Raw genomic sequence first — 24220 nt, 5'->3', positions numbered from 1 at the left:
TTTGTTCCACAATCCGTGCTTAGCCCCCGCGAAATTGCTGGCTTATTACGCGATTGCTTTCACATATCTTCTTGTCTGATTTTTCGCTTTCCTCTAGACTAAAAACAACTTTTTTTTATTTGTGGTGGAGTCTCTTTTTACTCATTGTCTAAGAATCAGTCCAGAGAATTTTTAAAATTAGTTTGTGTGTGGTTAATCCCTATTTAGGAAGGTTCACAACCTGTCTTGTCATACTTTATTTTATTTATTTATTTCTTATATATATATGCATTTCTTTATTATCTATTAATTTATTCATTCATTCATTTACTTGTTTTTTAATATTCTTCATTGATTATTCAGTTTAATACACATATTACAGAAAATTGCAGTTGAGCAAAGAATAACTATGAGTAAAACAGGTCACAAAATATTACATTTCGATGAGCCTGCAACTGAGTAATTACCTAGTCTGAGAAAATATATACAGTTAATCAGTCGGATAAATGAAACTGAATAAATAAAAAAAAGTTTAGTTACCCCCTCTTCGGTCATGTTGGCACAATAGATTTTAGAAATTGCTTTGATATATTTTCCCTTCGTATTCCCCAGTTCTCTTCAATAGTTGTTTATTTTGGTAACCTACTTTCTTTTGCGGGGATCGGCTATTCCCTCTACTAACAAAATGCAAACTGTGGAAATCATATGAATTCTATAGCGGCGGCCTTCGATGCCCACGATGCTTGTCACTTAAAGACAAATTCCAGTTTTGGTAACGATCTCAAAATTACTTTTTACAGAATCTTATATAATGACCATCCAAGTGTCTGTTTGTATGAATGAAAAATATATGCCAATGGATTCTGAAAGAAATTGTGTAATTGCTGAGAAATAAGCAAAATAAGCGCGGGTTCGGTCACTTCCGTCGGGTCTTTATTCCAGCAATAATAATACACTGTCCCACGTGTGCCTATCTGTGTTGGTGATGTTCAGTGTGAACATTTTTCAGCGTAGATTTCAAGATTTCACGAAGTTTAGTTTATTTAACTGTACCAGATCTAGATCCTTGACGATATACTGACAATTAAGCCTGGTTTTATAGACTTTGTCATGAAATCAGTGTTTACTGCAACTACTGGTATTTCTCTTTAATCCCCTAGATTGTGAATCGGGCTTGTTCGCTCAAGCATAGCAGGTCCATGGCTCAAGAGAGGAACACCGCTATGACATTAGCGCTAGGTCACACAAAGGAAGCAGACAGTGGAACGGTTACACCGATCACAGAAACTAACGTTACCGCCACTGACAGTGAATATCGAATTATGAGTCAACAAAATGAGGTGTGGCATGGGCATGGGAATCAACAATTCAAAGTACTTCATTATCCCCAACAAATTCTATTACACGCAGGACTATACACTTAAAGCCACACAGAAAATATAACTGTACAATACGATTCGGATTACAAGGATTACCCATTCTTCACCGATTCCTCAAACAACATCATAACCTCGCCAAAATGACTTGAATTCAATGCAAGGTTAGTATTGAGTCTCTAGAAGTTATTTTGTAGCCTACTCTTCCCAGTGACATCTCCAAACTGTGGACTACCATTAACCACCGTCTTGCAAGATAAGAGCCAATCATACTTCTTGTGGAGTTGACAGTTATTCGAGGTAAGTCTCGTTTCATTTTCCATTTAAGTTTATATGGCATTATTAACATAAAAGCCACTGGCTTTCGGTGACATATTTGCTATTGAACATACAAGTAGAATACGGATATTTAAAAGAGAGAGAGAAAAAAAAGAATATTTATAATATTGTTGTATGAAGTTTTTGAGAGACTCCACAATTGCTTGACATTAAAGGATATTGAAGATGTAGAAAGGAAGTAAGTACGTAATTAAGCCCATAATTCGAATCCATAAGCTTACTCACTGGCGTACAGATGGGATAAGGGGGCTTTGGGGGGGGGGGCATCCCTCAAAGTCACACAACCCGAAAAGGAAATGAAAAGGGTAAAATAACAATTACTTACTTAAACCAACACTGTTCCTCATTTTTTTTTCAAAGTTATTTACTTCAACCACACTTCAGTGGTGACAGTAGTGACACTGCCACGATGGTAAAAGCTTTGACTAAAATTACCATATTACCATACTATTACCATAAAATTACCATACTAAAATCATTCACATTAGGGGTAACGATTATTTCCATAATATAAGTATTATGTTGAAAGCCCCCTGGCTTATTATTTTTTTTAAAGCCCGAGGACATTATCTGGTAATACAGCGGTATACAATATAATTCTTACTAAGAAATTACAAACGAAGAATGAGGATAAAGTCATTAATTATTAATTTCTGAAATTTCATGTAGCATGATAAAAGAGTTGGCACAAGGAAAATTAATGTAGATTATAATTTCATGTAACAAATATCACAGGCAAATTAACATGTAACCATGCCAACCGGATCAAAAAGCGACCGGAGAAGTATCAAACCGGAAACGATTCTCTTCCTTTGTCCTTATAGATGCTAAATAATCCAAAATTAAGGAAGTAATATTATCAAAAGTTGTGTCTCATTTCCCCATAACATCATTTATGACTGTATTATTTACATAATGTGGAAAACATGCTTATTAGTTTTTCACTACACTTGAGTGATAAACAAACTAGCTCGGCAAACAGCGGCTAAACAATGCGATGAAAAGCCTGTCGGAATTCTGATCAGTTTTGATTCTGATTATGCACACTTTATTCCTGTTTTCATAAGTGTTTATCCTTTTATTGTCTCTTTGATCGCGGCACCAAAAATTCACGTTCTTTTTTTAAATTCTTTTTAACAACACGATTATATCAATATATATCATATTCTTTTTCAACTAGATGAAATACAAGGATTTATTCCTTGAAACGCAGCGCGCGTAACAGCTGCACTGTTAAAGCCAGGCCCCCGAAGCTACCGCCATTTTGTTTAATCCATTAGAAGCTAAAATAAGCCCCCATTAATATTAATTTCGTACGATGCTCCCTCGTCAACTGTGGTTTTGTACGTGTATTAGACAATACGCACACCAGCGCAATGACAAAGGTCAACTTGGCAAATTTATTAATATATTCATTTTGTTACGCGCTCGTGACGCGAAGGATTCAGCGAATCAAGCAAGCGCAAATCTGAGACGATACGTTGCGCTTTATAAAGTATCGATATCACAAGCGATATCACTTAAAAACAAAACAATGTTTGTATTGCGTCTTATAGGCCTATGCTAATTCTAAAAGGAAAGATGAAAAGAGTAGATCAAGTCGCGATTAGGTAAAAAGGTGGAGGTGGGGTGGGGGCAAATCATGGTTATTACAATGATGGTATTCATTTTCACTGGTTGAGTATGAATACTGAAAAAAAATACTTTCACCACTAAAAGAGTCATTTCTTGTTACAAATTTAATTTGGAGAAGTAAAAAAAAAAAAAATCTTCATGGATCCCCGTGCCTGCTTTCTTCTGGCGTCCGTTTCATAATGAATTACACTGAGCTATTTAAACATCGCTATTATTGTGATAACCGTGGGAACCTTGATTATGATTGGTATTCGTAGTTACCATACTTGTAACTCATGATGAAACGGGCCCCTGTTTATCATGCTCAATGTTTCCTGTCCCCTTTATTCTCCAGCATTTCTTACTCTGTTTTTTTTTCCATTTAATCATTTTCCCACTCATGTTCTTTTGTGCCACCTTTCTCCTACATATGAAGAGCTCACTTTTAAAAGGGGTTAGGTCCATTTTTAATCAAATTTGATTTTTATGTCTTTATTGATTTTTAGTAGCTCTATAAGATGATACCATAAAAAAGTTGAAATTCCCATAAAAAAGTGAACTAAAAAAAGAAAATTCACTTTTTTCAAAAGGGATTAGGTCCATTCATAATTTTTCTGGAAAATAATATCTTAAAAAAATATGAAGATAAGTAGATTTCTTTTCTACCCAATTTTGAAGTTTTAATGGTAGGGTATCAAAAAAATTCATTTTCACATAAGAATATTGCAATATGGGAGAATATAAAAAAATGATTTTCTTGGAGTGGCCCTAGCCCCTTTTGCAACTTAACTTTTCATATATTTCCTTCTTATTTTCCCACTTGTTATCTGTCTCCTGGTTTCCAAAAATCTCGTCTTATTTCTCTTCCACCCCTTTTGTTCCTACTTCCAACATCAGCTCTCTCACCACCCCCTCTAAATTATCTCTTCATAATTATGTGCCCCTCCATTTCTTTCTCATCTCTTTTCAACCCACTTCTCATCACTCTTTCCCTCTCTCGATCTCCGTCTCACTTTGAATTTTGCCAATTCCAAATCCCTTTCATTTTAGCTCTGTACAAATACTATATGAACACAAATGAAAGACATGAAGGAATTTTCTGGTTAGTGGTGAATTTTATTAATTATCCAGAAAAAAATCACATTATATCAGAGGATTAAGCTTTACCTTTTTCTTAAGTGTATGTTAATACTTTGAACCAAAATATTTTTTTTTGTATGCTGGGGGGGGGGGGCACAATTCCCCCTACTTTTTGAAGCACTGAAAAGTGCCTTTTTATGCAAGAAAAATACCCCCTCACGAACGTGTACTGTGTCCCTTTCACCTGATGAGAACCTGTTTTAGGTAATATCAATTAGTGCTCTTCCTTATATGCAATTTTTCACCCAAAAATGCCCCCCACGTGTTCTGTGTCCTTCCATCTGAGAGCCCGTTTCATGTAATACAAAGTGCCCCCTCGCCTTCTTGAAAGTGCCCTTTCTTGAATCACTGCCCCCTTTTACCCAAGAAGAGCGCTTCTAAAGAATTTGTTCTGTGCCCCTTTCATTTGAGAAGGAACTGTTTTATGGTCACCATGACGAGTGCCCTTTGAAACAAGAAAACAATATTTTCATTTCTATAATATACTTCTGAAGGAAATCCTGTGTGCATTAAGTTTAATAATTCATGTGAGTGGTGGGGTATATAAGCAGGTTCGTACAGATGGAGGGGGGGGGGGGGGGGGCTTGAAGGACTCTTGCCCATAGGCGGTGGAAGCGGTGGGATAGGGGGACCTGTCCCCCCTAAATTTGAGGTGGGGGACAGTCCCCCCTCCTAAATTTTTTGTTGAGAATCTTTTTTATTTTGCTCGTCAATTTTTTTTCCTGCGTCCCCCCTAAATTCAGGTAGACCCCCCCCCCTTAAAATTAATGTGCCCCCCCCCCTAAAATTGTGGTTGACAACCTTTTTTTTTGCTGGAAATTTTTGTGGTCCCTTCTAAGATTTAGGTGGATAAATTCAGGTGGACCCCCCTAAATTTTTTGCCTTCCGCCGCCAATCCTCTTGCCCCCCCCCCAAAAAAAAAAAATCACGACCAAGGGGAAAAAAAGAAAAAGGAAAGCAAAGGGTGAAATATATCATTTTGAATATTTTGTCGAAATCTATCACAAAATTGGATATTTGTTTTTAAAATGTCAAAATTTTGCTTGCTCCCAACTTTTTAAAAATTTCACATAAAACAGCATTTTCCCTGTTCCCCCCCCCACTTTCAAGCAACTTCAATCCGCTGCTCCTATTTGTATGTTTATAGCTTCTCTTTTTGCAACCAATTTTAATGAAAATCAATAAGAAATTTCATACGTCATGAATTTGGGTTGTGATAATAATTTTTTTTTTAATTGGACTTGGAAAAAAAAACCTTTTCCATCTTCATCACGTGGTTCCTAAGTCTTCAATGTTGAATAGTTGGATTTCTTGAATGAAAACATCTGTTACACCAGTCCTGCAGATTGAAAAAAATAGAGAAAGAAAATCAATTAAATTGTCATGATTTATAAAACAAATGTTTTAAGAAAAGTGAGACTATGCATATATGTTTCTTCAACACATACCATAGGAAATCTTACTTCTAATTATAAAGTTGTACTTCTATAAAGCATATCACTTAAACATGTTCTCTGCAGTTTACATACCACTCTCCATTCTAACTACATGTACTCTTCGAAAAAATGACAGAGATTTCTTGTAAATATGAATATATAAATTAACATATGTAAATTATATGAATAGTCAGAATTAAAGTTGATATGTTTTGTTGCACAGAATATTTTGATCTGTATTTAAAAACGACACTAACTATAATCTAGAAACAAAATTGAAATGGGTTTTTCAAAGGCAGGTCTATTTGTTGCCAAAAAAATGTGAACAACCTCCATTATCAAAAATAATCACTAACTAACTCACTCACTCACTCATATAACTGCTGTAGTTTGTATTTCTCTCTGTGGTCCAGGCACTGTTCTATTAGGCCTACTTCACCAATTATTTATCATCATCAATCACCTCCATGGAAATTGTCAAATTGCATCATCCTATTAGACAAAATGTAAAACCCAAAAAAAATCGTAAATCTACAAATATGAATTATAAATATCACACTAAAGAATGAATAAAATTAATTTTATAAAATATAACTCATGAAATATAAATATTGCTTTATTTATAAACAAATAGGAAATAAAAAGGCAATTTAATTACTAGTAGATCAAGGACATGTCCTAATTTTATAAATTTGCCCAAAGTACATAACTTTTGACATTGGTTCTACTTTAGACTCGAGAGCCTGTATATTTAAGAAGTGTATGTTCCGTACAGATCCTACCTCTTTGTGGCTCAGGTTATTTTTATTTAATGTAAACATGGTTAACATTCAATACATGTAATGTATCTGTAATTTTGAATGGGTTAGTTTAACTTTTATACCTGGATGAGAATCTGCAAAATGATGCATGCACTTATGATCATCATCTTGAACCATATAGGTAGACCTCTATACTGTTTTTCTTGTCCTTCAAACTCAACCTGTTTTTCTTTTTCTTCAAACTCAACCTGTTTGTGAAAGAAAAGAGAGTACAATAATAAGAAGTGATATTTTTCATGGCCGTATGTATAGGGGAGGGATTTGGGTAAGAGATGAAATGTGAAAACCTTCATCAAAAAAAGAATTGCATGACATCCTTCAATTTTATTTTAGAAAATGCGCAAAACGGCCATAGGTAATATTGGTTACTTCTGGCCCTCGCTTTCTGAATTTTAGGTTTCTCTATTTTTTTCAAATGTCTGCCCTCCCCCCCCCCAAAGAAACATCTGCATCTTTTTATTTCCGAATCTTATTTCATTTGACTTTAACATAATTTCATCTCATGCACTAGGTCTAGATCTAGTCCAAGACTCAGAGCTGTGCAACAGCATTCGCGTATCTAAATTACTCGTAGGTCTAGATCTAGATATTAACGATGGACTCTCGATCAATCTAGACCTAGAAAGTAAAGCTTTGGTTCTAAACTGAGATCTATTCTAGGCCTATATGGATTTGATGTCTTTTATTCCTGGCTAAAAGTTTAAACTTCATTGCCATTATTGACCAAGATTAGATCTAGTCCTTGGTCCACTGACACTGACAGGCATACTCGTACATGTAAATGGAGTCGTTTAGGCCCAGACCTAGATCTAGGCCTAAATTACAGACCTAGATCATAAGCCCTGGGCCTGGGGTAAGTGTCGCGGGTTGGGAAAGTATAATTTAGATGACTCGATTTGAATTAGGTTGGCCTAGAATTAGAAAGCATCGATGAATAAAAGTGAAGTACCGTAGGCCTAGATCTAAGTCTAAAATAATATTAATAAGAAGCAACAGTAACACTAGGCCTAGATCCTCTGTTAACCAAGTTAGAAATTAGATCTAACGTTAGGCCTATCTAGATCTAGGTCCTAGATCTAGCCTATTGATAATAAGACAAACATGCAGAGCAGCATATTATTTCGTATACAGGAATAACCGTCGTTTCTGGGGATTTATTCAACAATTTCTGACATTTTTTTACTATTCGTGAGTGAGCCAACACAGTTCAGCAGAACAACCAAAATAGAGAGACTGAAGCTTTTGGTCTAGGAGTCTAACTATAGACCCTATTTATAAATAACAATAAGTTAAAATGGGTGGGGGCTAAATGAAGAAGCCTGAAGTTATGCAAAATAAATTTGATATCTGAAACTGAAGATTGACACAATGACAGGCAATATATCTTCATCCACACTCCACTTCACAGTTTATTCCTGACTGGGTTTCGATCTACTGAAGATAGATGCAGATCTCCCTCTAGATCTAACGTTACAGTGTACAAAAAGAAGCTTCATTCTTCTTGCTTTAATCAATCGTGGGTTGGTCCTTGTTAATTGGAGGTGAACCAAACCGGCCCGAAATTCTCCCGATGCCCAATCGGCTAGGAGCCCGTACAAAATACATGTGGTTAACACAGCGGCATAACCGCAACACTGCAAGCAACATACAGGCTGCACTGGGCGACGATGACAATCTTACTTCAATTTCAAAGACCAAATTCTGCTTTCCTTTAACAGAAGAATGATAGTAAACTCTCTAATTTGGTAGAGAAATAACCTAAGATCACAAAATACAGTGTGAAATTTGTAAATAGTCCACTGAATTCATGTGGTTATATCAATTTATACGTACTCACCGGAGTGTTCGTAGGTCCATTTTTGTGTGGAAAGAAAAGTTTCAGAATGAATAAATTAGATGACGTAATGAGGTCAAATGAATAATTACTTCTGTAACACGATACCACTAGTACCGATGACAAAGAATCGGGGAAATCGCGTATTAATGACGCTCTTAGCCAATGACAAGGCCGGAATATGAATATATTTACGCTCATGAATGTCAATGGGGGCTTATTTTTGTCTTCAAATGATCGCGGTAGGCGGAGTCTAATCTCATTTGTTTTGTGCTGAACGCGCGCGCAGCTTTCGGTCTAGTAATATATTATAAGGTCTTTGGTTAAAGCCGGGGTAATTATACTTTATATACTATACAGCGCTTAGAGACTTCCGATATAAAAGTAAGTATCAAGCGCTATATAGGCAAGTATAATTATTATTATAACATATCCTGGCTGCATTAATTGAGCTCGAAGATCACCTATATGATTATACAGACGGTTAATCCCAGGCCGAAAAATATTGAACGTTTTTAGAGAAAATTGTCACTATTATTAATCTTTTAATTACGTTTTAATTACAAAGTTTGCCCCTATAGAGGAAGTGAAATCTCTTTACTTTGGCTTGAACCAAATTACATATAGTAAAACTGGAAGATTACAAAGTACAAATATTTAAGGAACGATTTGCTCAGAAACTCGCACGCGAATCATATTCCACTCTGTTTTTGAGTTTGAGTTTTAACAAAGAATACAGAAGAAATGCCAACGAGACACTCCTATTTTAGGGCAGGCCGTCAAATCCTAAGATTAACCTTGGCCCAATTCTATCCGCAACTTGGTTTCGAAATTGAAATTTTCAACTCTTCTTGCCCACGGGCCTTTAATATCATATTAGGTAGGTCTATATCACATTCACACGCCTCCGCAAATTTGTGGAATGCACTTCCTGACTCACTAGATAAGTTCAAAGTTTCTCTTAAGGGATGCTTATTCAGTACTTAAAGGAAAATGAAACCCTTAGAAAAAAGTTACCTTGTGTGAAAACAGAAAATTCAAGCAAAGAGATCAACGAAAGTTTGAGAAAAATTGAATGAATAATAAGAAAGTTATGAGCATTTGAAGTGTAGGTCATTATTGTAATGTAGATCCTCCCATTGGCAATGCGACAAAGATATGTGATGTCACATGTGAACAACATTCCCATTGCTTTTGTATATATTTCACTTAAAAGTCCTCTGTTATCACATCTATCAGTAGATCATTGATTTTTTATAGGAGGGTTTGTAATACAGATTTCCAAAGAATATATTATGGATAAAGAGTTTGTGTCACCATAAGAAAGAGCAAAAAGAGACATTTTGGGGGGCATTTTACACTCTATCAAAGGGAAAGTTATTCACATGTGACATCACACATATCTGTCACGTTGCCAATGTGAGGATCTCCGTAGAATTAGTGATCGCGATATTCGAATGCTCATAACTTTCTCATTATTTGTCCGATCTTTCTCAAACTTTCTTTGATCTTATTCTTTGATTTTTCTCTTTCAACACAAACCCACTTGTTCCAAGGGTTTCATTCCACTTCCAGTGTATACGTACCACTATTTGCTTCCAATTGAACCTCTGGAGTGTGGAAAATTCATAGTCCTCTGAACTGTTGCACAACACACACACACCCACACCCTCACACATACCCACCGTACACACACATCCGCCCACATCCCCCATATATATATATATATATATATACATGTATATATATATATATATATACTTACACTCTAAAAAATGAAGTGCTAATTCATTAAAGAGCGTGTGTAGTGACTGCACTTCGGAGTACTGATTTTACTCGTTCAAATTTAAACTAGACAAAACAGCACTCCGAAGTGCAGTCACTATACACGCTCTTTAAGAGCTGAATTAGCACTTCATTTTTTAGAGTGTATTTTTTATTGCAGACCACAGGTTGGATTGATCAAACAAGTTCATGTCCGCTCCAAGTATTTGAACTTTTCAAAGTCTGATTATGCTCTTTGTGGAATATGATATGTATTGATAATGTCCTACGAATGCACTTAAATCAGTCATTTACGTCAGATAACGAGTTTACTCACGAACTCGGGGGCGGTGGTCGAATAGATAACATTGCATTTGTGTCATTTTTATCGCCCCCTTGATCATCAATTTGTAGTTGTTGATTTCCTGATTGCACCGTACACACTCTAAAAACACTGAGTAAAATTTTGCCAAATATTGAGTAAAAAGGGAACATGTATGTTTGCTGGGTATTTGTTGTTACCCCATATTGGGCAAAATACATGTTTTAACATGTTTAAGGGTAATTTCAACGCAACATTGCGTAAAATTTACAAAATATTTGGTACTTTTTCCCAAAACAACATGCATTTCCCATTTTACCCGATATTTAGTTAACCTTTTTGTGTACATGTTGAGATCTTTTTTGAGCTTCTAATTTATTTCTTTTCATTGTCATCGGAAACAGGATTTTGGTGGAGTCAAAATGCAGAGTGCAGTCTCCTCTCTTCCATTATGTCTCGGATTGGTACTTTTGAAGTTTACAATGGTAAGGATATTTACGAGACTCTTCTATATAATGACATGGCCCTTCCGACCGTACCATAGACGTATTATTTTCCTGGTTGTACTACTTATATTGCAGTATTCATGTTGATACATGCGTGTTGAGCGTCCTAACTTTACACAAAGTGGGTGGAATCATATGAAGTTTTTATCAAGACTGAGTTTGAAAGTTAATTAAGTTTAGCTGAATAAATCAAATCGTTATGGAAATGGATAAAAAATAATGAACAAACTATTACAATATCCTATTTCCAAGTGATGAGTACATATAAATCATAATCATTGGATGCAAGGGTAACGAATGTGCTACATATTTAGATATTTTAGATCAATTACTGCCAGACGTGCTTGATTATAATGTATATGCATGACATATAGGGTATGTTATGACCGCTAAACCTTGTATATATTATTACATGTGAAAACGTGGCCTGCAGAGCGATTATTCTAGATAATATTTCAAGATACAATCATGTTTTAGAAAGTGTTTTCTGTGTATTCATATGGCATCCGATTAAATTAAAGTGGGCCAGACCGAGATCAGATATTTTGAATGTTTAAAGCTGAAAATCAAATATGGGCATTAAAGAAAATTGTTTTTGCGACCGAAGAAATATTCGTGGACGTTATCATTTCTCCATATACGTGATATTGATAAAGTAATCATACTTGATGAAACGGGAAACCAGTTCAGACTTATTATTTTATTATTCATATTCTTAATTTACGAAATCAAAAAGATGTATTGTATTTTTCCTGTGTCTTTTCAATCATTTTATGCAATCTTTGGCAAGATTCTAACGGTGTCAGGACAGGGCTGGTTAGACCCCCTCACGACGTACGTCCCATCGGGCAGGAACACATCTCTGAGATGCGCGTTCATCGTTATGCCATCCTCTAGCAATGCCTCTCAGCCAATGAACGCGTCCAACGCAATCACGTGGTCGGATACAGGAATACCAATATTTTCAGAGACAATCCGCCTGACGCAAGAAGCAAAGTACGACAATTTTCGTACCAGTGTTCGGGCCAATGAGGAATTCGTCGAATCTATTTTACATATCACCCTGGCTGGCCAAGAAGATGAAGGAATGTTTACGTGTATCCATGGAGATGATTCGGGAAATGTGACGTCACAAATGGCTAATCTGTATGTAGAAGGTTGGTATCGAAAAAACAAAACAAAAACGAAGTGCAAACTGCGAGGGGGGGGGGGTGTCACACACCAAGAGAATAGAAACACCCTCTACCTCCCTCAATGGATGTTAATCATAATTTAGGTTTTGAACTGCTATATTTTTATGCTGAGTTTTTCCATGGGAAGCGGGAATGCTGAAGCACCCCCAAGATTATCCGGGGGTGGAGGGCTTCCTGTATTATTTCCATGTGCAGCACCCCCTGAAATCGTGGTAGATATGACAAAATGTAGAATTGTAATTCCTTTTTTTGCTTCTTAAATTTCTCCCCCCAAATGACCTTGATTGTTTTTTATAGCGACTCCCTTTTTTTGCTTGTCAAATTTACATCAGCACCCCCCTTTCAAAATCGTTCCCAGGGCCCAGCCATCGAAAGATCAAAGATTCCCTTGGAGCTTTCCTCCTTTGAAAACAGACAAGTAAGCAATTGAAATGAATATTCCTAGAACCGGTGTGTTGGCTCAGTTGGTAGAGTGTCCGTCTCACAATCGGGAGGTCGGGGTTCAAACCCCGGCCGCGTCAGACCAAAAGACGTTGAAAGATTGGAGTTGCTGCTACCCTGTTTGGCGTTCAACGATTACAGGGATAGAGCCTCGTCTGTATGGCGCTGCACAGCAGCTCCCGGGCCCACGATCAATTGGGCAAAGCAAATTTTCGGAGTATTTCATTTCATGTCTATTTCGAACTATAAAATAAAAAAAATATGGATTTCATTGGTTCGGACTGTCACAAACAGTGTGGCCTTATGGTTTAGAGAATTGGACTCTTATTCCCAAGTTTGTGAGTTCGAATCCCCACTCTGCCCTTGTCTCCACTCTAATAAAAAGGCCAGAGAGTAATATCGGTCGTCTATAAAATCAGCTACTGATTAACCCATGCAGACGTAACAATGTTTCCTATGTAACTGGTTACATACCAGCTTGGCGTTTACCAGCAAAACGCTGTCCAGCCGAGTTCCTATGGGAATTACCATAAGCAGAAACAGAAAAAATTCTTACATGTCTAACATGTCTAATGTCTGATAATATAATTTTATATGCTGTTACATTTCCTATTTAAATAGCAGATTTTCCCTATCTGTCTCTATATAAGCTCGCTCGCATACGAATAATTGAAATTTATTTTATCGGGTGAGCTGAGAGAGCCCAATCTTTTCTCGTCCCCCATTATGAAAATCCTGACTCCTCTTGTAAATATACTGGCCGCTATACGCTGAACTCAGGTTTAAATAAAACCCTGAGGTTTCACAGGCTTAATTCATTCCCCATAGACTCATGTGTTAAATTGGCACTTTAAAAAATTCATAAAAAATAAGGATGAAATTCGGGGGTTGAATGTTTACTACCAGTGGATAGGATTTATATCTGGCAATCCATATCTGACCAGAAAAGGGTCCCTCGACCGGCTCATTTTAAAAATAAATTGGCGTGTTTGAAGACACCTTCGGGGGGAGCAGATTCATCACCTCAAACAGCAAAATAGCCCCAATCCTTCCGCCAGTGAAAATATAGTCCAAAATTGGTGATATTTCTTCCCAATTTGGGAAAAGGAAGTTCAGTAATTACCAAAAATCGAATCAGTGTTAGATGGACAATCATATGCATACACTTTGTCTATCAGCCATATTAAAATAAAAAAATAGCAATGGGTTAATTGGCTCGAAAGAATATTTATAGGCCCGTGAAACCCTGATTTAAGCTGTGGTTTAACTATGGAGAGCCGATTGGGGCACAAATCCCCAGCAGAACACCCAATCTATTAACTCATTTGACACTCAAATTGTTCGTAATTGTCCGGGAATGATAACTGAAGTATTTTTGTTTATTATTGAAGCAAGAGGTAAAAGATGAGTAAACATAAGAGATTTACAATATAAACAGAATTTTTGAATTTTTGGCCCACACAATTCTGGCACAGAATTAGATCGGTGGTCTGAGTTAAACCTGACTTCAGAATACGGGCCACTGAGAATGATGTACGCAAACGTATTTGGTTCTAAAATTCTGTAATATCCGAAGTTTCGGAGCATGCTTTGTAGTATTAACGGTCGTGCCGATAGAGCGATCAGATTTGGTGGCTTTTCATTTAAACCATATAAAATGTTAAGAAGAGCTAAAGATATGTTCTTGATCTAATCATTGACATATTGATGTCACTGGCGGATCCAGTTCGCGGCAAAGCCGGCACGTGCCCCCCTTTGAGAGGCACATTTAAAATTTGTAATGTAAACATTTTATGAAAACAGAAGTGTGTCCCCCCTTTTGAAAGTGAAGACATTGGTTTTATTTTTATTTTTACTTATTTTTTGCTAGTGTCAATATTTTTCGTGGACGAAATATCCTTAATTTTTTTACATATTTTTTTGCTCGTCATTTTTTCCCCGGAAAAATTTGCGCTACTTTGGGAAAATCATGGATCCGCCCCTGATTCATGTGAATTTATCAATTTAGCCATTTCACTCTACAATTTAACATTCTATATTATTGATATGCTCTGTCAACAAGGAAACGTTTGGACACTTACTTGGCACTGCGTACTCATTGGAGACTGCCTCTTCATGACCAATATGATCTCATTGATTTTCAAATTACATTAAATCGTTGTTCTCTTTGTCATGTTTGTGAGACATACTCAGCGTTCGTGTAGAAGTTAAGTACACGATACAAAACTATTGTTAGTCCTGGCAATTATCATGATTTATTAATTTCACTTTCGATTATTTTGAGATTTATCATACTGATGTCACAAAATCAGAACGGCTACATCCTTGTTGAACCTCATAACCAACACACTGTGCTGCTAATTAGTAATATATATATTATTTTATGGTACCGGTGATAAAAAGGCGAAAATGGCTGATTTCGACGACAGTAAGTAATGACATTTGATACTCAAATATTATGATCGATTTGTGGGTGAGTTTTTGGGTGTGGGAGAACAAACGAACAAATTTAATATGATTCTTTTGTTCTGGAGATAATCATGATGTAGTGTAGTTTATTCATTGGCATTGGTGTATAGCAAGGAATGTTGCACAATAGTTAGTTATCAATCTTCGGTATGCTTTATCGTTCAATACCACTAAGTTAAATTAACGCTTGTTTTTATTTATTTCATTTTTTAAACTATATCTTGGGTTAGTCCCAAAATATATTAGTTATGCGAAAGACAAAAAAAATCAAGTAGAAATGACGGAAGCTGTCATTAGTTATATTTAGCGATTTTACACAAGATTACTCATCTGGTGCCAGATAAGCATAAAACATCTTTTTATTTTTTTGTCCTATAAAATGGCTTACCATTTCACAAGCATTTTTATGCACTAAAGAAATCAGGATATATTCTCATATCAAATGACGAAGGTAATTGCTAAAGCAGCCACTTTCGTTTAGAAAAATAAAAGAAATATCGAGAGGGCGCGCAATATAGGAAAGACAAATAAAAATTTGAATTTTGACAATTGGAAAAAAAAATAAATGGTCGCTGCATTTCTGTCAAGATTTGAATGTGAGGTAAAATTCAAGTATAACTCACATCTTGGCTTTACGTGTCAAGAGAGACCCAACCCAAAAGATCATCTCGAAAGGCATGCAGACTTTCTATAGCGCTTACAGGAAGTGGAGCATACACAGGATGCCTTCTGCTACAACACTGTTCATCCCTGTGGAAAGTCTATTCATCATGTTCATAGAGCTATTCTACTGCATCCATCGTATGCTCTATATGGAGCAGAAGTATTACACCTCACGAAAGGGATGGAGAAAAGACTTGATCAGGCACAACATCAGCTGTTCAAGCAAATCCTTGGTCTGCCTAGAACAGCAGCAGCTGATGAGGTTGTCTTTCTTCTCCCTTGGCTCCTTCCTCTTCTTTCTCAAGTTTGACCTTGAGAGACTCCTCCTGATTGGACAAGCACTGGTTCTCCCCCACACTAGATTTGAGCATAGGTCTTGGCTACATGCTTACCCCCACTATCAAGTCCTGGCAGCTCATCCTGGAAGTATAATCTCCCTGACCTTCGCTCTCTTCTGCTCAAACCCATGTCCTACATCACGTGGAAGAAGATCTCAAATAGGGCAGTTACAAACAAGGTTAAAGATGAGGTACTGGCTGCTATTCAGTCAAAATCTACTACTTCGCTGTGGAGGAACATAGATATACCAGCGTCAAACGCACTCTACCCCTAGTCTACAAATGTAGACTCACATCTGCAGTGTGTGTACCTCAGCTGATTCAACGAGTCTGCATAGCAGACTAGGTCTACTGAGGCTGCAGAAGTGGCTCGCTACGTATACGCTCGCCCTTTCAGGCTGGTTTTCTTCGCAAACCAGTAGCAGATCTCACCTCACGAGCCATTCAGAGTCTGCATAGCAGACTACTCTACCCCAGCTCCAGTAGCTCCGCGTTTCTAAGACGAGCCGTTATCAGGTCACATCTAGTTAGTCAGACCTATGCAACTCAGGTTAGTTTTGATAAAGAAGGCTACTTCTCCAACTTGTCACCTATGTCATCAAGGTGATGAAGACACCATCCACTTCAGAGCTAGCTGCCATGTGTTTAACACACACCGTGATGAACTCCAAGTGGAAGTGAGAAAATGAGGCCTTCCTGCATCGATCTGCTCCTTATTTTCCCAAGACTGCTGTGAAGACTATGCTAAATCCATTCTATTACCTGTCCATTCAAAACTACCTTCTTCCATGCAATAGAAGGTGACCACTAAACTCTTACTCTTCCTGCACAAAATCTTTCATACCTCCTTTCTCCCTTCTCTCTCTTGAATGTGTAATCGTATTGTACATATCACCGATGCCTATTCTACTCTGAGGAAGTCCTTTGTGCTCTTATAATTATTTATACAACAATGCAGCAACAAGCTGTAGATCTCCAGGATCAGCGGAGGAGGAAGAAGAAGCTACATGTATGTGTGCATATATTGAAATTCACACCAAAAGAGTGCAGCTGTAATTCTATAGGATTTGTCTCTCCAGATAATAGACTCTAAAGGCAAGCGCACAACTTACGACTGGTCCACGATCCGAATTTGGGGGAAAAAATCGCTCATCTTCTGAACATTCTGGGTATGAAAAGTATGTTTTCATTTGAGCTTCACATTAACTGAAAAATAGTAATATAACAATTTTGGATGATTGCAAGCCTTAACTTCAGAGTAAATGCCTAATTATTTTAAATTCGTACGACTGCTATGACGTCATTTTAATTAGATATCAAATTCACTTTATTCTAATAAGGATAAAAGCATAGTCATATTTGAACATAGGTATTTTTACGGTGATTTAGAACATTACACAATAAGATATTCCATGTCTGAATATTAACTTAAGATTCCACTTCGTTTTATTCCAAAATCGGATCGCAGATCAATCGCAAGGTGTGCGGTGGCCATAACACATTTATGTAACAGCGTGAATAAGTGATTTATGATTATTTTTTTCTAGACCCTCCTTCATCAACGACGCAATGTAATGATCATCTCTACAGGAACCTCTCCATAGCATTCGGGGTCATCATCTGTATTCTGGTTTTCCTTCTTGCACTCTTTATTTTTATCTTTCAGCGAAGGAGGGAGAGAAAACCAGACTCAGGTTAGCAAATGTCGACTTTCGGATTGTTAACACAAAAACCCACATTAAAAAAAGAAGTGCTAATTTAGCACCCAATGTCCTTGTATATAGTGGCTGCACTTTGAAATAGAAAATCAGCACTCAAGTGCAGTCACTATACAAGGACATTGAGTGCTGAATTAGCACTTCATTTCTTAGAGTGATACATTGTTGTAAATCATGAAAAATAAGGCTGCCATCGAACAGTCTTGAGGAACATCATAACAATTTCTTATGCATAGATTGGATTAGTTCATGTTAAATGTTACATGATGTAATCGATGGATAATGGTAAACACAAAAGATAAATTTTACATTTTCGATTTTTAGCACCGTAATTTGCTTCCCTATCGATAATGAAACATTTTCTTTCTTCATATTAAACGGGACTAATTTAAACAGACATTATATTTCTCTCATTAATATCATCGCTATCTGAAATAAATTTACCTCTAGAATTTAGTATGACAAGAATAATATACGCAGTCAAATTTGATAATTCAGACATTATTTTTTCTTCCTTTCTTTTTCCCAGGGCGTAAGCAAACGAATCACATCAGGTAATCCGAATTACCATTACTTCTCTAACTACTACTACTACTACGACTACTACTACTACTACTACTACTGCTGCTGCTTCTACTAATACTACTAGTACTACCGCTACTACTACTTCTACTACTACTACTACTACTACTACTACTACGATTACTACTACTACTACTACTACTACTACTACTTCTACCCTACTACTACTACTTTTACTACTACTACTACTACTACTACTACTACTACTACTACTACTACTACTACTACTTCTACTACTACTACTACTACTACTACTACTACCACTACTACTACGACTTCTAACACTAACACTGTCACTACCACTACTACTAACACTATTAGTACTATTATTACTAAACGTAAAATAATACATTGCAATGATATTGATATTTTAAAGATATAATTTATACAAAAATGAAAAAAAAAACAATTATTTTGATAATCAAAGAAAAAAGACTATAATTTTCTTCCTTATGTTTTAAAGTGTATGCTCATCGTTAGATAAATGGATCCGTATAATATACTCTTTTTATATTACTTTGCAAACACACTATGATATATCAAATTTTGTTAATGCGCTGTTATTTCTTTTACGTACAGTGGCAACGAAAACTTTGCAAACGAGGCTTCATCCGAGATGGGGATGTATGGAAATGGTAAGTCATGATAATGGTCAGATGATGGTGATGATGATGATAGTGTTGTTCGTGATGTTGGTCATGCTGTTGACGATGGTTCAGTTTAGTTCAAGTGTTCTTATTTTTTATATATTTTTTTTCACAACATATGTATTATTATTTTTGTTTCTCTGCAACGGACACAAATACTTATGTTTACATATGGTATACAATTTGTTTTTGTTTGATGGAAGTGAAATAAATAAATTTGAATTAGAATATATATAAAATGCAAAATTAAAGAAAACAATATAAAAACACAAAAACACGTAATACTTAAAAGTATGAAGTAAATTGGCAATAAATTTCATATACATATACACAGTCAATACCTTGTTTACACATGATGTAGAAAACTGGAGGGTTGAGACACTAAAAAAGAAGCAGATCTTGTAGAAAATTTACTGCCTCTGAGATTAAATATAATCTCGTTATATTCAGTTATATAGTCAAAATGAAATTGTATATATAAACCTTTTGATCATTTCACATTGCCTTTTAAAGAAAAGAGAGTAAAGCCAGGGTAATTATGCTGCATATACTGTAGAGCGCTTAGAGACTTCTGACAAAGTAAGTGTTAGGCGCTATATAAGCAAGTATAATTATTATTATTATTTTAACATTGGAAAGACGTGCGTATGTGTGTGTGTATGTGAAGGTTTGTGTATGTGTGAGTGGTATGGTGTGAGGATGGATGTTTGTGGCTGATTATTAAGTTAATTTGAGATAATTAGCTTGTTAGTCTTAAACTTATTTTCAGGCTATATTGTTTGTTAATGTTATTTTATGAAAACCAGTAAAAACAGAAAAAAAAGAAATCCAATGATTTTGATACTGGATAAGAACACAGTGTCTCAAGATGTGTTAATAGTGTGCACTATGTGTTAAGATGTGTTAATAGTGTGTAAGAAATATTATCCACCTTGTTAAAGTGTTCAGTTTCAACAATGTGAAGACATTTTTACACTGTTAATACCTCGACAGTGTGACTGTTCACAGCGTGTTCACGTGGTCGACTATTTGAATATGAGATTCACACTGTTGAAATGCTTAAAGGGGAATGAAACCTTTGGAACAAATAGGCTTGTGTAGAAACAGAAAAATCAAAGAATAAGAATAAAGAAAGTTTGAAAAAAATCGGGCAAATAATGAGAAAGTTATGAGTATTTGAATATTGCAATCACTAATGCTATGGAGATCCTCCCATTGGCAATGCGACAAGGATGTGTGATGTCACTGATGAACAACTTTCCCTTTGGTGGACTATAAAATACCCTCAAAATGTCTCTTTTTGTTTTTTCTTACGATGATACAAACTCTTTATCCATTATGTATTCTTAAAAAAATATGTATTACATGCCCTCATGTAGAAAGAACACATGATATATGGATAGATGTGATAAAAGAGGCAATTCAAGTGAAATATATACTAAAGTAATGGGGAGAGTTGTTCATCAGTGACATCACACATCTTTGTCGCATTGCCAATTTGCTATCTCCATAGCAATAGTGATCGCAATATTCAAATGCTCATAACTTTCTCATTATTTGTCCGATTTTTCTCAAACTTCTGTTGATCTGTTTCTTTGATTTTTCTGTTTTCACACAAGCTATCTTGTTCCAATGGTTTCATTTTCCTTTAAATTCGACAGTGGGAAGGTGATTTCACATTCTATTCCACACTATGAACACACTGTCGGGCACTGTGTTTCTTCCAGTAGGGTAGTGATAATGATGGTGGTGGCGGTGGTGATGATGGTGATATAATGATGATGGTGATAAAGATGGTGGTGGTGATGATGATGATGGTGGTGACGATGATGATGATGTTGATGATGGTGGTAATGATGATGGTGGTGGTGGTGATGATGATGATGGTGATGATGATGGTGGTGGTGATGATGGTGATGATGGTGATGGTGGTGGTGGTGGTGATGATAATGGTGGCAGTGGTAGTGGTGGTGGTGATGATGATGATGATGGTGATGATGATGGTGATAGTGATGATGATGGTGGTGGTGATGATGATGATGGTGATGATGATGATGACGATGATGATGGTGATGATGATGGTGGTGGTGATGATGGTGTTGGTGGTGATGATGATAATGGTGGCAGTGGTAGTGGTGGTGATGATGATGATGATGATAATGATGTTGGTGGTGTTGCTGGTGATGGTGGTGATGATGATGGTGGTGGTGGTGATGATGGTGATGATGATGGTGATGATGGTGATGGTGGTGGTGGTGGTGATGATGATGTTGATGATGGTGATAAAGATGATGATGGTGATGATGATGGTGGTGATGATGGTGATGATGATGGTGGTGATGATGATGGTGGTGGTGGTGATGATGGTGATGATGATGGTGGTGGTGGTGATGATGATGATGATGATGGTGGTGGTGGTGATGATGGTGATGGTGGTGATGATGATGATGGTGGTGGTGATGATGATGATGATGATGGTGATGATGATGGTGGTGGTGGTGATGATGGTGGTGGTGGTGGTGATGATGATGATAATGGTGGCAGTGGTAGTGGTGGTGATGATGATGGTGATGATGATGATAGTGATGATGATGGTGGTGGTGTTGGTGGTGATGATGATGATGGTGGTGGTGATGATGATGATGACGATAAATGATGATGGTGGGAGTGGTGGTGGTGATGATGATGATGGTGATGATGATGGTGGTGGTGATGATGATGATAATGATGATGATGGTGGTGGTGGTGATGATGATGGCGATAATGATTTTTGCGATGGTACTGATGATGATAATGATGGTGGCGATGGAAGTGATGATAATGATGATGATGGTGGTAGTGATGATGATATTGATGGTGATTACGACGATGATGATGGTGATGGTAGTGATGATTATCATGATAATGATGGTGATAATGATGGTGGTGATGATGGTGGTGGTGATGATGATGATGGTGATGATGACAATGATATTGATGATGATGGTGATGACGATGATGATGAGGGCAATTATGATGCTAATTTCGATTTCATTGATACCAAATACCAATCACCTCCATTCCATTACAGTTGCTACGACTGAACGAGAGCTGACTGGCAAACAAGTTGGGGCCAAGGTACCGTCTAGAAACATTCGATTTTACTCCCAGATTGGATCCATTGGTGTCACCCCGTTCGGTCAGGTTTGGAAAGGGGAGATTCGAGGTGTACCAGGAAAAGAGAAAAAGAAGATCGAAGCAGCAATAAGAGATTTATCAGGTTCGTTTTCATTTTCCTAGCATCAATGTTTAAAGTAATAATAGGAACAGAGAAGCGAGGAGAGGGCGCCATGTAAATGTGCAGATGTTTGTTGCTGAGCTAGCTTCGTTAGCGTCATTGAACGGCGTGTGCGTTCAAAAAATAAATCACCCTATTATCATTATTGTCATCATCATTATCATTACTATTACTATTATTATTAGTAGTATCATCATTTTGTTATTATCATTATCATTATCATTGTTATTATTTTCATCATTATTATATCATTATTTTCACTATTATTATTTTTATCATGTTTTATTATTGTTATTGTTATATATCATAATTATTAGTAGTAGTACTGTTATTGCTGTCGTCTTCATTTTGCTGATAATCATTGTTATTATTTATAATTTTGGTACTATACTAGAAGTAAAATAACTTTTTTTTCAAATTATTCAACTTTCAAGTCTGTGTATAGGCAATCCTATATTTGAAATGTTAAGGCATTTTCAAAGTGTTCATATCGAAAGATTAAAAAATCCCCAAACTTTATTCTGAATATTACTGACCAAGCTCCCTTTCGTAACACATATGATCTTTACTTTTTTTAGCAGGAAGAGGGAGTTGGTGTTTTTGTAATTATGTAGTTGAATCAAGAAAGTTATTCTTATTATGACTTTTATCAATTTCTCCTTTTTTGTGTTCTATCTGTACGTTACTGGATCCACACTGAAAAAAACTCCGGTGTTGATTTAACACAAGCCCGGAATCTACTGTCCACACCAGTGAAGTGTTAAACAACACCAGTCTCGTTTTGGTCTAAAACTAGAAAGGTGTTTATACAACACCAATTAGTATTAAAACAGCATCGGTTTGATTCCAAACTTTTGGTGTTGTGAATCGCACAGTAAACATTTTGAATAACAGTGGCCGCGGAACGGTTTTCAAAGCGGGGGGGGGGGGGGAAGGGGGCTGACCATGCAAAAAATCACAATCATATAGTCAATTTTACGTTTTTGTACAGTTTTTGAAAAAAAAGTGGGGGGGGGGGTGGGGTGGGGGCTGAAGCCCCCAGCTCCCCCGGTTCCGCGGCCCCTGAATAAGTATTTAAAATCTTAAACAACCAAGTTAAAATTGAAATATTTTTATTATCAGTAATTCAAGCACTTAAACAGTTTAAACACTTGTTTAAACTGTTTAAGCAACTACTGTTCTATTCACACAGTAAACAGCATTGTTAGAATTATTTTTAAGAGTGTATTATGAAATGTACAGGGGTAATTCTTGCGTCCCAAGAGACTATAATTAAAAGCCTTATGAAAATGACGAGGGTTTGTCGGTATTTTGAGTGTTCATCAAATGTTTAACCCCCTAAAGCATTTGATAAATGGAATACGCTTTACAATGCTCCAAATTTTTATTGGGCCAAGATATGTTTAATACTTATTAAATCCTGTTTTGTTATTCCAGCTTAAATTGTTCCACCATATACTTTAGGTCAATAAATATGTCAAAATACTTGAATATTTCGAAGTCTGATTGATGTTTATTATGCAATAATCTGCCGAAACAATAGAACGTTTATTTCCGGATCGCCAAATTACTCGAGGTTTTATTATGAATATACATCGTTTTACTTAAGAAGATAAAATTACTTTTGATAAAAAAGTATTTTTATTTGGAGTTTATGGAAGTATAGAACTGTGTTCAATTTAATTTCATTATTTTGTATGCCAAAATTGAATCTTTCAAACATGTTTAGAAAGCTAGAAAGCTTTTAAATCTATGTTAAAT

The 24220-nt window shown here is 36.3% G+C and overlaps 1 protein-coding gene across 5 annotated transcripts in view; it reads left to right on the top strand.

Moving 5' to 3' along the window:
* The first annotated feature begins 1377 nt into the window (after positions 1-1377).
* LOC121419959 (tyrosine kinase receptor Cad96Ca-like) overlaps positions 1378-24220 on the top strand; it is a 36182-nt gene continuing 13339 nt past the window's right edge. Inside the window, exons 1-7 of one of the 5 annotated variants that reach the window (XM_041614458.1) lie at positions 1379-1519; positions 11030-11110; positions 11922-12288; positions 17783-17929; positions 18483-18507; positions 19115-19170; positions 22253-22441. In XM_041614458.1, coding sequence (XP_041470392.1) covers positions 11048-11110; positions 11922-12288; positions 17783-17929; positions 18483-18507; positions 19115-19170; positions 22253-22441 — 847 coding nt within the window. In that variant the 5' untranslated portion in view covers positions 1379-1519; positions 11030-11047. Of the gene's footprint in view, positions 1656-11029; positions 11111-11921; positions 12289-14936; positions 15194-17782; positions 17930-18482; positions 18508-19114; positions 19171-22252; positions 22442-24220 lie in introns of those variants that run through there. The other 4 variants (XM_041614457.1, XM_041614459.1, XM_041614461.1 and 1 more) reach the window with 4 other exon arrangements.

The sequence above is a fragment of the Lytechinus variegatus genome, chromosome 8, assembly GCF_018143015.1.
Source record: "Lytechinus variegatus isolate NC3 chromosome 8, Lvar_3.0, whole genome shotgun sequence".
Lineage (NCBI taxonomy): Eukaryota > Metazoa > Echinodermata > Echinoidea > Temnopleuroida > Toxopneustidae > Lytechinus > Lytechinus variegatus.
The sequence above is the reverse complement of the archived record's forward strand: the minus strand, read 5'-3'. Positions and strand labels throughout refer to the sequence as shown.